At 45.3% G+C, this 14,867-nt stretch overlaps 1 protein-coding gene across 2 annotated transcripts in view; it reads right to left on the bottom strand.

Moving 5' to 3' along the window:
* Fam114a1 (family with sequence similarity 114 member A1) overlaps nt 1-14,867 on the bottom strand; it is a 77,968-nt gene that overhangs the window by 17,401 nt on the left and 45,700 nt on the right. For both annotated transcript variants that reach the window (XM_031342399.1, XM_031342400.1), the window contains exons 7-8: nt 9,649-9,801; nt 3,357-3,480 (exon numbers count right to left, since the gene is read on the bottom strand). In XM_031342399.1, coding sequence (XP_031198259.1) covers nt 3,357-3,480; nt 9,649-9,801 — 277 coding nt within the window. The remainder of the gene's footprint in view (nt 1-3,356; nt 3,481-9,648; nt 9,802-14,867) is intronic.

The raw sequence follows: 14,867 nt of genomic DNA, 5'->3' as shown, positions 1-14,867 counted from the left end.
TGGGTGTGGTGTGGTATGTGTGATGTGTGGTGTGTGGTGTGTGTGTACAGGGAGTGTCTGTGCATGTTTGTGTGGTGTGTGTGTGTGTGGTGTGTGTGTACAGGGGGTGTTTGTGCATGTTTGTGTGGTGTGTATCTGTAATGTGTGGTGTGTGTGTATGTGGTGGTATGTGGTGTGTGTGTGCCGGGTGTGTGTGTATGTGTGGTGTCTGTGTGTGGGTGTGTGTGTGGTGTGGTGTGTGTGTGTACAGGGTGTGTGTGTGCATGTTTGTGTGGTGTGTGGTATGTGGTGTGTGTGTGTGGTGTGGTGTGGTGTGTGGTGTGTGTGATGTGTGTGCGTGTGTCTATAAGAGTGTGGAGCATCTGTGGATGTGGGTACGTGCATGCACAGCATGTGTAGGGAGACAAGACGACTCAGGGATCTCTCACATATTGTTTTAGACTGGGTCTCTCATTGGCCAAGGACTTCAACCAAGAGGTCTAAGGCCAGGCTAGCTGGCCCACAAGCCTGTCTCCCCATCGCTGATATTTCAGGAGTATGTCGCCTGTTTTGGATCTACTTCTCATATAGATTCTGGGAATTCAGACTCGGGCCTTTATGCTTTACTGGCTGAGACATATCCTCAGCCCTAGGTCCTTTTAAAAATCCTTTCTGAATGACACACCCAGAAGGACCCTGATCTAACTCAAGTGTCATGAGCTCGAAGACTAACTGGGGTGATAGTGCTGGGTAGGGGCTTCTATCGGGTCATCCTGGGTCCCCAGTATGAGTTGCATCCCTTCTGACACCTAGTATTGAAATTAAGTTTCTTCATTAGAAAAATGACAAGGTTGCCGTCTTTGGTGACTTTTGTAGGAACATACAAATGTTCAAAAAGATCATTCCAAGTTGCCTCTTTGATATTTATTGGCCCCCTTCAGTATAATTGGCTCCTTTATTTTGATGCAATGAGCATAAATTTCATTAACATGAAGGCGCAGAAGATCAGGATATGGGGTTAAAGGGAGAAACCACGATTAAACAGGTTTATGAATACACAGAATAATTTGCCCTGAGCTCAAGGCTCAAGCACAGGAGTACTCATGTCTGCATTTGATTAAAGGTATATAACGCACCTGGGAGCACAATGATTCTGTGACTTGACAGTGACAGTATGAACACTTATTATCACTCCTCTGCATGGCGAGGAAGTGGCAGGACCAAACAAGTAAAAGCTGCCGCTCATTCTACCTTCCCAACCTCCCTGGTAATGTGTGGATACACTAAATCACAATAGTAACAGCTAACGTGTTTGAGCAGTTCTGTATGCCAGGATCCATAATGTGTGTTTTTAATGGATGGTATTTAGACTGAGCCTTACAACAGTTCCCAGAATAAGCAGCACTGTCTCCAGGATATAGTGAAGATGCTCCTTTTCAGCAGGATCATACAACTTGTTCAAGAAATTAGTGAAAAGGTTTCCAGTGGACTTTTCTATTGGCCTTAGAAGCAGCCAGCCTTGTGTCTGCAGTTGCTCCGCCCACTGATAAAAACTACAGGAAGCACCAATGGCATGGTGCCTGTCACTGCCATCTATAGGAAGACACCCCGCACATACACAGGACATGCTTGATTCTGTTCCACTCCCAAGTGGATGACGCAGTGTGGTCATTGGCCATGGCCAACTTTGAGAATAGCTTTTCCCTTCTTAAAAGAAGCTTTGCTTCTCGTAAAATAGGCTTTAGATTCCTTTGTGTTCCAGTCACTTTTGAGAGGTGTGGTGGTCTGAATGAGAATGGCCCCCATAGGCTCACATATTTGAATGCTTAGTCTCCAGTTGGTGAGACTGTTTAGGAAGGATTAGAAGGTGTGGCCTTGTGGGAGGAGGTGTGTCACTAGGAAGTGGCTGTGAGATTTCAAAAGCCCATGCTAGACCCAGTTTGTCTCTGTGTCTCTGTATCTGTGTCTCTCCCTCTTTCTCTCTCTCTGTCCCTCTGTCTCTCTCTGTCTCTGTCTCTCTCTCTGTCCCTCTGTCTCTGTCTCTCTCTCTCTCTGCATGTGGGTAAATGTGTCTTCCCCCCAGCCTGGAGCAGGCTGAATCAGACCTTGTCTTTGCCACAGCTGGCTAGCCCACCTTGGGTAGAGTCTTCCAACCTAGGTGAAGTCTATTGTCCTGCCACATCCATCCGCAGCTTCCTATAAGGAGCCACCACCTGCTGAGTGGCTGGGCCTGTTTTCCTGACCAGATCTAAACAAGGCAACAAGATCCTGCCATAGTGGGGGATGGGTCCCCCCTTTATAAACTCAGACTCATAAGTAAACATTGGGCCTTGATCAGAAACTTTGTCTTGGTCTCCTTCTTCTCTCGCCTCTCGCCGTCCCTCCCATTTAAGCCCCAGCTTTCCTTTCAGGAACCCAGTAACCCATGGCCGCTGGCTGCTACAGGTAAGGGTGTAAGTTCTTAGCTACTGCTTGAGTGCCATGCCCAGCTGCATGCCTCCATATTCTCTGCCATAATGGTCATGGACAGACCCTCTAAAACTACAATTAAATTCTTTCTTTTATAAGTTGCCTTAGTCGTGGTCTCTTCACAGCAATAGAAAAGTAACTAAGACAAGGAGGAAGGCTGTTGGGATGTGTCTACCTCACTCACTCCATGACCTTCAACTTGAAACACCTCACCCTGGGGCACTTAGGGAAAATGGCACAGCCATGGTCAGAACCGGACTTTTGTGTGGTTGGCAGGGATTGACCTTGGGGTCTCATGCAGCTAGGCAAGTGCTGGGCTTCGAGGCTATCAGCCTCCCACACCAAGAACGGCAGTGTTCAGGTGGCATGTGAGATACTTGCTGATACACAACTCCTATACACAGAAATGAAAGGGAATAAGGAAGCCATGCAAAGAAATCCATGGCAAGACTTGCACGCCATGCTCCTCAATCATTTTAAACAACACAGGCATATGGAGTTAGACAGTGCCACATATATTGTGGTTATTTAGGCCCAGCACACTGTGCTTGGTTTATTTGACTTTTTGCATTTATTTGTGTTGGCGATGTGCCAGGGACTATGCTGGACACCAGAGGAAGAATGGGGTTCCCGTTCAGTAAAGAAAGGCCTACCCATCTCTGAGACCAGCCCTGTACCCACAACAGCTGCACAGGGCATTCTGGAAGCCACATGAGGAACACCTGGATTAAATAAACCCCACCCTGTTCTGAGAGCTGCTTCCCAGCAGCTGTGTCTGCAGCCCAGTCCCCTGGTCTGCCGCCCAGGCCCTGCCCAGGCCCCGCCCAGCCCCCGCCCAGGCCCCGCCCAGGCCCCTGGTCTGCCGCCCAGTCCCTGGGTTTACCTTGCTGTTTGTTATTGCTTTTTACCTTGTTCTTCTGGATTTGCTTCATTCTCTGACGCTTTGGCTACAAAGATGTCTTTGATAGAAATTAGGTCATTTTTCAAGAGTTCTAGCTTCTCTCCCTCCAGTGATGCTAAAAAGGACTGAACCTGGAGAAAAACAAAAAAAAAGAAAAAGAAAGAAAGAAGTAGGTCACTTTAACTGTCGTCGTTTCTCCTCACGAATAGCATTTACGTACTGCTGCCTCCAGTTTTCCCAATAGCTACTGAGTGAGCCATAGTGTGGAGGTAAGAGGGGTTGACTCTACTGCCCATTCACAGCGTGGGCTCCCAGCCTTCAGACCTTCTATTCAGTAGTTATTGCTGCTGCTGCTACATCTCGGTATATAGTTCAGATTGGCCTCAAACTGATTAAATAGTCCAGTCTGGTCTTGAAATTGAACTCCTCTTGCCCCAGCTTGTTCATTACTGTTACAGGCATGAGCCACCACACAGGACGGTCTCCTTCTTAAAGCGGGATCTGTACTTCCTTGGGATCCTTGGTGTGGTAAACAGTACTTGTGAAGCAAAAGGCGCTGGTCAACCGTGGTGGGAAACCATCCATCACAATGGTTAAAACAAACTCTGGCCTCCCTCCACACAGCTCAGCATCAGTTCCTCACTCACTTCCTGCTGACCCTGTGTAATTTACATTCCTATGCCTTGGCTTTATCTGTATAATCAGGACTGCTTACATTTACCTTTAAGGTCATTTTGTTCATTAAAGCATAAGAACTGACTTAAAACACTATGTTGCACTGGGTGGTGGTGGCAGCGCATGTCTTTAATCCCAGCACTTGAGAGGCAGAGGCAGGCGGATTTCTGAGTTCAAGGCCAGCCTGGTCTACAGAGTGAGTTCCAGGACAGCCAGGGCTACACAGAGAAACCCTGTCTCAAAAAAACAAAAAACAAAAAACAAAAACAAAAACAAAAAACCCAAACAAGCCAAAATACTGTGTTGCTCAATAAATGAAAGATCTAACACATATGCATATACATACATATATATATATTTATATACACACACACATACCTCTCTTGCTTTCTCTGTCTCTGTCTTTGTCTCTCTCTCTCTCTACTTGTATTCGACATGACTTACACTGAGTTTACAAAAATGTCCAAGATACCTTTTCATTTTCTGAGAATTCATTGTCTAGAATAGTCGTTCTCAACCTGAAGGAGGATTGTATATCACATATCCTGCGTATCAGATATTTACATTATGGTTCACGACAGTAGCAAAATTACAGTTATGAAGCAATGATGAAATAATTTTATGGTTGGGGCCACCAGTACACAAGGAACTGTATTAAAGGGTCACATTGTTATGAAGGTTGAAAACCACTGCTCTAGGGGAGGGAAGCCCAAGACAACCAGTATCAGCCCTAAAGGACGCGGAGGAAGGGCACCGCAGGAGCAGGAGCAGGGAACAGTCACTGTCTTGGGGTGGGGCTTAAGGAGCTGTGCAGGGAAAGCTTGGGAGAGGAGGCTCGGCTTGGGCTGACATCACCTCTGCTCACTGTCGGATTCTCTCTGTGGATAGTTAGTGCCCTCTGCATACACTTCGAAACAAGTACAGATGGCCATCCTCTGAAGATTAATTTAAATTTCCAAATTAGTCATAGGTCATGGAATATCATATTAGAAATGAGGCATGGCTTTAAAGCTATATACATTTCTGGTTTTTCATTCTGCGCGTCAGATTCTTGCTCTGGAGGGAGCACTAGCGGAGGAGCTCAGTCCTCCGTGGAATGGGTTTCACCGTCCGTGTAGTAGTAAATGGGCATACCAGACTAGGAGTCAGCCAGGGCACCCAGGCTGGCACGCTTTGTTTTCCCGAGGGTTTACACACATCACTGCGTGCTGTGTGCCTGCCCAAGGCTCTGGGAGGAAGCTTGGCAGGAAATCAACACAAAACCCATTAGCCACGCAGTTCGGCAGGTAGCCGCACATGTGCCCTGCTCTGTGGCTCCGGGCCAGCCCCTGTGGCTTTGGCCTTCTGAGAGCCTTCCTTTTACTTGCATGTCCCTGCTTCTCCCTCTCTAACTCCAGTCTGCTTCGGCGGCGTGCACTGAGTTGTAGTCTGATGCAAGAATTAATCATAATTAATCACGCATTCTTCCCAAGGACACACAGTGTCTTAGATCCCCTTTTCCATAAAAATAAAATTTGAAAAAATGCAACCGAGCGTAACGGAAACAAAATTATTAGATTTTTCCCACTGATCATGTACCACACATGCCAGGTCTGTCTTAGAATCGATCTGAGGAAACATCATTGATAATAATTCCTTTGTATTACTTACGGATCTATTTATTGTGGCATGTGTGCTGCTGACGGTGTGTTGTGGGTGTGCATGTCATGATGTGGGTGCTAGGGTCTGAACTCCAGTCACTTGAAACCACTGAGCCAGCTCTCTAGCATCAATACTTTCTTTCAAAACATCTCTTGTGATGTTTGAGTTTCAGCCGATGAAATATCAGTGGACACAATGAGCATCCTTTCTTGTTCTTAGCTTCCAAATAGGAGTGTCCTCTCTACTTCCTCGGGCTGATGGGACTCAGAAGGCCACAGGCATTAGACCATGGTGACATCCAATACATTTTTAAGACTTGGACATAGGGGACGCTGCAGGACACATAGGATATTTCCCCTTCTAGAACACTCTCCAGGTTACTGAGTGGCCTTCTTTCCCATGCTGTGCTGAGACCAGTGTGAACCTAGGAGATGGCTCGAGGTAGCTGCCTGCAGTGGGGAATGTGTGGAGCGGGAACATGGTGTCTCACTTACCTGTGCATGGCAGTTTGAGGCAAAGGACAGCTGGAGACTAAAGAGGCAAACTGGGGGATGCAATAGAAATTCAGGAACTGAGAATCCCACTGGGGAACTCAGCCTTCCCAGTCAGGATCAAAGTTTGTCAAGGGAGAAAGACAGAGCTGATTTCTTCAAAGGTTTGTCTCAAAGTTCTTTAACTTTAAAGTATCCATATAAAGGTGCCTGGTAAACACAGGCTACTTAGTTACATTGTGTTTCAGAAACATGATAACATTTTCTTAGTATAAATGTGTCCTGAATGTTTCATTAGCATTAAATTTTAAGGAGTCATCCTATGAGTTTTTTTTTTAATTGTCTGTTTTTGGGGTGGTGGACAATTGCGTTTAGGACCTTGTGTATGCTAGGTGAGCACTCTACCCCCAAGCTACAAAGGCCTGTAGCCCTTTTCTTATGCATTTTTATTTTTTCCCATGTTTATTTATTTATTTGTGTGTGCACGTGTGGAGGTCAGAGAGTTTCTTCTCTACCATGTGTATTCCAGGGATCAAAGAAAGTCACACCATCACTTATGGTGGTAAGTGCCTTTACCTGATGTGCCAGCTTCTGACCCTAATTTAAGTTCAAATGGAACTTTAATTTATTTTCAGTGCTGGGCCTTGTGCATGGCCTATGCCTGAGGTTTATCATCAGTTATCTCTTTATTCTTTTTATTCACTTTTTACTCTGAGACTGAGTCATTAGGTTGCAGTCTGGCCTTGAATTCACTCTGCAACCCAGACAAGCCTTGAACTTGAATCCTTCTGCCTCAGCCTCCTCAATACCTGGGATTGAAGCCTATGCCACCAGGCCCATCTTAACTTGATTTTGAATTAACAAGTGATCATTTGTATCTATGGGATGCAATGTGGTGATGTGACCTGTGTACATGTATCTATGGGAGACAATGTGTTGATCTGAATTGTGTCATGTATCTGCGAGATACAATGTAGTGATGTGACATGTGTACATGTATCTGTGGGATACAGTGTGATGATCTGACATGTGTAGATATATCTGTAGGATACAGTATGGTGATGTGACATGTGTACATGTATGTATCAGATACACTGTGGTGATTTGACATGTGTACACACTGGGGAATAAGTGTATCATGCTGATGAATGTATCCATGAGTAACATAGTCTCACACCATTTTTGCGGTGAGACTGTTCCATGAAACTGTAAAAAACAGTTTCAGGAATTTTGAAGTATGTGCATTTCCATTACTCACAGTTCCTGTGCTATAAATACATCTCTATGGTAGCCATTGGATGTCATTAGCTGTGCTTAAAGACCTTGCATTCTTGTTGGAGACCTGTGTACAGGAAGCTGTCTGCTAACTGGGTAACCTGCTCCAGACTGTCATAGGACTGAGACATAGCTTCTGCTGGTTTCCATACAGGCTTGTAGGGCTGCTTGTGACAGCGTGCAGTAACTGTCATCAGTAAGTTTTTAAAAGTTCCACATTCCTCACCAAATGCCACAGAAATGTCCTGGCTGGGGAAAGAAAGCAAAGCTTGTGCAAACAATGTACAAAGAGAAGGTTCAGCCCTCTCTAGGATGTCCCCCAAAAGACCCCGTGTCAAAGGCTTGGTTCCCAGCATGGAGCTACCCATGGTGGTAGAAGCCTTGAGGGTGGGGACAGCGAGAGGTGTCAAGTCATTGGAAACCTGTCTTCGTGAGACCTTGGTCTAGTCCTCTTCTTCTCTTTTGCTTCCTGGGCCCTAGTGAGTGTTCTCTTACCTCATGCCCCAAAGCAACTTATCATTGACAGAATCTTAAAGAGCTCGCCCCTGTGATCTCAGCACTTGAGAGGCTGAGGCAGGGGCATTTTGTAAGAAAGCTGAGGGTTATTTTGCAGCTGAGATCTGTGACAGAACTGGCTGAAATGCAATCTCTCTATATTATCAGAGTAGGGGGCCAGTCTCCTGTCTTAATGATAATAACAACAGATATTTACAACATAAAATGCATAGAAAATAGTGTCATCAGCAGCATGCTCAGTTATATACACGAATGCACAAAACAGCAGCCAGCGTCCACTGAGCACCTATCTTGTCCCAGACAGGCTGCTATGAGCTCTTACATGGGCAATGTCACTGAATCCCTTCAGAAACCCTTCGAGGCCAGCTTTATCATCGCTGTCGTTTCAAGCAGATTTCAGTAAGAGGAATCCAAAATCCCACAGCCTCATATTTATGTATAATCACATAAAGGCTGATTCCTGACTCAGCTTTCATGCATAGAGTTCTGTGCTTTGGTAGGAAATTGCTCCCCCCCCCGCCCCGTTTTACCGGATTATGGGATTCTGAATGTAAGAAAGCAATTTTACAACAGCGTAAACTGTGGGTGGCTGATGGCGACGCAAAGCCTTTCTCTGCAGACACAGAGATGAATTTTGTAGGCAGTCTGCCCCATTGGTGACAAGCTTTTGTCTATTTGCAACTGTGATTCAAAGCTCCCTCTCTGGGTTTCTTTCCAGCTGGTGATAACACCTGCCTGCTTTCCCTGTTTAATTAATGAACTACATAAGCTCTTTCCTAGGTGCTCATTTTGTATCAGTATGAGAGTTAGCATTTTTGTCTTTTCATGTCATTTTTTAAAAACAATTATCCTTCAATTGTGTTTTGTTTATTTACTTGTTCTTTTCTAATAGTTTAATTTTTTTTTTATCATTGTTGTGTGTGCACATGGAGGTCAGGGGATAACATTAAGGAGCGAATCAGTTCTCTCTTTCCATTTTGTATGTCCTGGAGATATACGTGTATTGAACTCACGTAGTCAGGCTTGGCAGCAAGGGCCTTTACCTGCTGAGCCATCTTTCCAGCCCTTTTTTTCTTCTTTTCTGAGGCAGGGTCTGATGAAGCCTGGCTCTACCTCCAATCCATTCAATATGTTTCCCTGGGATCATGCAGGATGGTGCGAACATATAGAGCCATCTCTTTAGTAATCTGAAATAGGTTTCTAAATAGGAACATTTTCAAATGGGTCTCAGAAGGATGATTTTGCCCTTTATGGCCCAGATATTGTGGTAAAGGTGATCAAATAAGTAAAAGGGTAACTCATAAAATAATCTGCACTCAGTGCCCACAGTTTAACAGAAACCCCAATCACTCTGTACTTACTGGGCGGAACAAAGGCGCAGGCTGGTCAGGGATCTCTGATCTGGGAATGAGATTGCCAAAAGAAGGGAAGGGCTTGGCAAGCAAGTTTCCTGCCATGGGAAGGTAGTGGAGACTCCTGATTTGCTGACCCTTCTGGGCTCGGTGGAGTGATAGGTTAGCACAGGGCAGAGAGGAAGCTGTAAGCAGCTTGAGGGGATGTTTATCAGGCTTACAATATGTGAGACCTTAGCATGAGCCACGAAGTGAGAGACCATATCTTCACACCTCTTCCCAGTTGTTTCTTCCACGCTAAGGAAAACACACCACCCAAGAATGCCATTCAAATGACTGGGAAATGTACCTTGTTCTCACTCTCATTGGACAGAATTTCCAGGGCTTCCAGGTGTGACAAACCTTGATATTCATCAAACAGCATCCCATAGTGTGCAGTCCTCTCCACCGTGAGCTGCTGGGCCAGCCTCTGCTTCTCCTTCTCCTTGGCTTCTCTCAACATCTGCAGAGACACAATGCTCATGTACTAGACAGGTCTTTCCATGTTGCCTTCCTGGACAAGATACGGAGGCGATGGGGAGGGCAGATATTATATGAAAAATCACTTTCATGGCTTTGGAATTTCTTAAAAATGATTCTTTGTGAGTAGATCCTCCATGATGTGTGAGCTCGCTAGCTCTGGGTAGTTGATTTGGTTTCCAGGTATAATCTTGCTCTTGTGAGAGCCTTTGGTCCAATGAAAAAGATGTTGGTTACTGCTAAAGTGTGTGCGCTACTACTGGACCTGCCCCATGCTGGTCATTGTTTTAGTTCATAGGCACCATGGCTGGGTAGGACTAAGGGTTGCTCCTTTCCCTTGGAAGCTTGCATGGTGCCTCGAGATACCATAAAAACTAGCCCTTGGGGAGGAGGTTTTCCAGTCCCCATGAAGTCTAATCATCATGGCTGCCTAAATAAGACAGGAACCAAAACAACACCAATAGACATGCAAATGTGGAGGCAGGAAGCTCAGGGGGGCCTCAGCCCTACACAAAGAACTATAGGCAAGTAAGAAATGATGAGGTGGGAAAAAGAGTCTGCAAGTTAGGCTATCCATATATACCAAATATAAATATATATAAATACCAAATGGTTGGCCCTGAAAATGTGTACCTACACACAACTTTATATAGACTACACATGTTGCCTTTCTTTCTTTCTTTCTTTCTTTTTTTAAGATTTATTTATTTATTTATTTATTTTTATGTATATGAGTATACTGTGGCTGTACTGATGGTTGTGAGCCATCATGTGGTTGCTGGGAATTTGAGTTCAGGACTGCTGCTCGCTCCAGTCGGGTCAGCCCCACTTGCTCTGGCCTAAAGATTTATTTATTTATTATATCTAAGTACACTGTAGTTGTCTTCAGATGCACCAGAAAAGGGAGTCAGATCTCATTATAGATGGTTGTGAGCCACCATGTGGTTGCTGGGATTTGAACTCAGGAAGATCAGTCAGTGCTCTTAACCGCTGAGCCATCTCTCCAGCACCGGCAGGTTGTGTTTCTGCATTTGGAAATTATATATATGAATGTATGTGTTACAGTAATTAAACACACAGATAGATAGATAGGGAGATAGATAGATAGATAGATAGATAGATAGATAGATAGATAGATAGATAGATAGATGTTAGGAAACTGTAGTTAGGAAAATAGAGGTCATGAATTTGAGAGAGCAAGAGGTACTCGGGAAGGGTTGCAGGGAGGAAAAGGAAGGGGGAAAGATGATGTAAATATAATTTAATTTTAAAAGAATGTTAAAAATAGATACTAGATTGATTCTGTTGACTAATATTTACATGTTCAGTTTCTTTTTTTTTTTTTTAATTTTGGTGGAGCCAAACAAAGCAAGCCATCCTGCCTAGGAGTGGGATTAGAAAGAAGCATGTAAAAGCTTCCTCTGCTTCCCACTGAGGTCTTTCTCCTGTGTAACTAAATCTTTTCTAGATGTCCAAAATTTCTACTGACAGGTTTTCATATGATGCGCTGCATTATAAAGTGGGGCTGTCATCACCAGAGGCATAAAGTGAAGACCGGGACGCTTCCAGGCGTGGCTGAGGAGAAGGTTTTTATTATAGATACGAGGGAGAGGATATCCACTGGCATATGGAAGAGTCCAGAGCATGGACAGAGTGTAGGAGACCAAGCTGGGCCAGGACACTGAACCTGGCTGTGAGAGGAGAGAGAGGAGGGAAGCGAGAGAGAGGAAGGGAAGAGAAGGAGAGCAAAGAGGAGCATGGACAAAGAAAACTAGGAGCTAAGAGAGCAAAGGGAACAGATAGAGAGGAGCAGAAATGGCAGGTTATACAGGAATGAGAAGCTGGGGGGAGGGGAGCCCATGGTACCGTGTGCGTGTGTGTGTGTGTGTGTGTGGGGGGGGTGTGGGTGTGTGTGGGTGTGGGTGTGTGAGTGTGGGTGTGTGTGGGTGTGTGTGGGTGTGGGTGTGAAGAGCTGAGGGGAGCCATAGGTCCAAGTGAGCCTGGAAGGCAGTGTGCACTTTAATATGCTAACAGCCATCAGTGTTAGCCATGTGTTCTGACCACTGGAACAGGCCAATTCTTTGTAACTATATTAAGAATTCTGCACCCAGGCAGATTTCAAAGTAGAAAGAAGGTGGTTTGATCTTGCTCTATTACATTAAAAAAGAAAAACAAAAAACCAAAGACAAACAAAAAGGACCTTCTGAAGGTGAAGATGAGAAGAGTTGATAAATGTAAATTCACGATGTATCCATTAGTAGACACTGAATAGAAATTGGCTTATAGATGCTTGTGCTGGTCTCCAGAGGTAGGTCTTGATCCTGAGTTTGTTTACACTAGTAACTTCTCTCTTTCTGCCTTTCCCTTCCTCCTTCCTTTCTTTTCTGCTATCTTCTCCCTGTTCACCTCACTTCCTCACCCCTCCATTCATCTATACTTGTAGTCTTAGGGCTAGAACCCAGGACTTGGGCATCCTAAGAAAGATACACCTCCCCCTAAGCCCCTCCAATTATTTTGTTGTTTAAAAACAGAGACGACTGAACGGGCACGAGTCTGTCCATTATTAACAACATCCTGCACTTGCTTGCTTTGATGCTAGGCCTCTTTTATTTGATTTCTCATTAACTTTACAAGGACATTAAGTTTATGGGGTCCTTTACTATCTGCAGAGAGCCCCATAAATATACTGGCCAATGCCACAAGGTCACAGGGGGAAGATCATCCAAGAACAGAGCCTGGTGTTTATTATGTACCAATAAAACAGGCAGCCTCATTTTCTATTTGGGTTCTTGAGGTTGTTCGCCAAGAACCCACTAGGCCGTGGAAGGTATTCTCTCTCCTGTCTATCTTTAAGATTAAATTAGTAAATCTCTGCCTTTTACAGTTTTCAAAATAACACAGTGAAACCATTTCTGGGAAGGTTTAACACTTGTAATAAAACTCAACTGGTCCCCTGACCCTGGGGGCATTGGGGGATGGGAAATAAAACCAAGAGGCCCCAGGATAGTGCCACTTCTCAGCACCAGCATCCTCCCTGAATCATTACTTTGGGCTAGAGTGAAGAGATAAAATAGAAAAAGGAAAGGGGAGTGTCATTAAGCAGAGGCTGAGATTTACTTGTAAGTAAGGAGTAAAAATCAAAGCTGCCCAGGAAACCAGCCCTTAACCAGGTAGCTGGTCTCAGTGTGCCTCTGGAAAACTGAGGTAAATGGGTTTCATTGAAGGGAGGCAATAGTGACATGGAGGGACTCTCACACAGGGAAACGGTGGGACAGGAACTGTGGAAGAGGAAATGGTGGAGCAGGAGAACCACTGACCATTGGATCATGTTCTCTGTGCTGTGGGAGAAAATGAGGCAGCACAGGCGTGAACGAACATTCCTGCTGACTAGAATCATTCTACAGTCTACTTCTGCCCCAGGTGAGTCTGCAGTGTCTGCCAAAGGCTACATGCTTAAGGCATGACCTCCAGCCCATGACACTAGTGAGAGGCGGTGGAATCCTTAGGAGCTGGAGCCCAGAGAGTGGAAGTTGTTGGGGGTGTGCCCTTGCAGGGATATTGGGAGCCTGGTTCCTTGCCCCTCCCCCATAGTCCCTGGTCACCGTGAGATTAACAGGTGGGTTGTTTCCCAGACTTCTTACTCTCATGTTCTGTCTCATCACAAGCCCCGGAGCAACAGAGTCTGCTGACCCAGTCATGGAAACCTCCAGAACAAGGGAAGCCAAACAGACTTCTTGTTTATGTCGGGGATTTTGCCACAGCAACAGAAAGCTGACTAATATAATGTCTTCAGTGTATCAGCACCGTAACAGACTTCCTTTTTGAGATCTGTTGTTAGGAGTGGCTTCTCTCCCTAGTTGCTAAGAAGACCTTACAGCCACCCCTTTTGCCTCAGAGCCCACACTTACTTCATCAGGAAATCTGAATCTGTCTCCAAACTCTACCTTGTTGACAGCCACAGGGACCTCCACACTGTGCCGACCCAACTTTCTCTCTCATTTAAATCACAGAATTAGCTTCCCAGGGAGGGTGAATACTGCAGACCCTTTCTTCTATTCCAGGGAGCATAAGTGACGGAGGGCTCTAGCTGCTGAGCTGTAGAATGTAGTCCATTTCCCAACTCTCAACGCTTTTCTCTGCTATCTCTGGTGTGTAGAGACACCAAGGCAGGCATGTTCCTGACACTTGACTTTTTGTCCATCACAGCATTTGGACAGGTTACAGGGATTCACCTGAGCTTGGAAAGGACCACAGTGGTTACTATGGTGAAAACAGAGTGGTGGAGGGAAGATCTGGGCCAGGGAAGCCATCACAAGACTTGATTTTTTTAAATTAGAGATTTATTTTTACTTATAGTTATGTGTGTTGGGGGCGTATGTTTACATACAAGTGTAGCGGCCACAGAGTCCAGAAGTGGGCATCCTTACAGCCACTATGGAGCCCAAGTTACAGGCTCTTGTGAGCTGCCCGAGGTGGGTTCTGGAAACTGAACTCCAGCCCTGCAAAAGCAGCAAGTGACCTTAACCACTGGGCCATCTTTCCAACACAGGAAGAAGTATTATGTTTTACTTTAAAGACATAGTAACTGTGTATATAAAGAACAGTGTGATCTCCTGATGTATGTATGTGACATGTAAGAACTGGTATATCCAGCTCCTCCGACACTGATCACTCCCATGTGTTGGAAGGAACCACTGAACCTCTCTCTTCTTTATAAAGTATGTAATAAATTGTGGTGGGCTAGGGTCACCCTGCTGCCATCAGCTGCCATCACTCCCTATGTCCCTCACTAAGCTCCTTAGGTTGCACCACAGTCTGGCACCTGGTCTCCTCTTTAGTTCTCCTCCCCTGGATGCTGACATGAACCAGCTCTGATGGTTGCCCCAGGCTTCAGAAGTTCCTACCCTGTTTTTTCTAATATAGGTCTTATCCCCCACGCCTGACTAAATTCCTGTCTGTCTCAACCCATCTTGTCATCTACTTCTGGGAGGAACAAGACTCATCCAGACGCTGAATGGCTTCCCTGGCCCAGATCTTCCCTCCACCACT

This window comes from Mastomys coucha, unplaced genomic scaffold (genome assembly GCF_008632895.1).
Source record: "Mastomys coucha isolate ucsf_1 unplaced genomic scaffold, UCSF_Mcou_1 pScaffold22, whole genome shotgun sequence".
NCBI lineage: Eukaryota > Metazoa > Chordata > Mammalia > Rodentia > Muridae > Mastomys > Mastomys coucha.
Note: the sequence above shows the minus strand (reverse complement) of the source record. Positions and strands in the feature narration are given on the sequence as shown.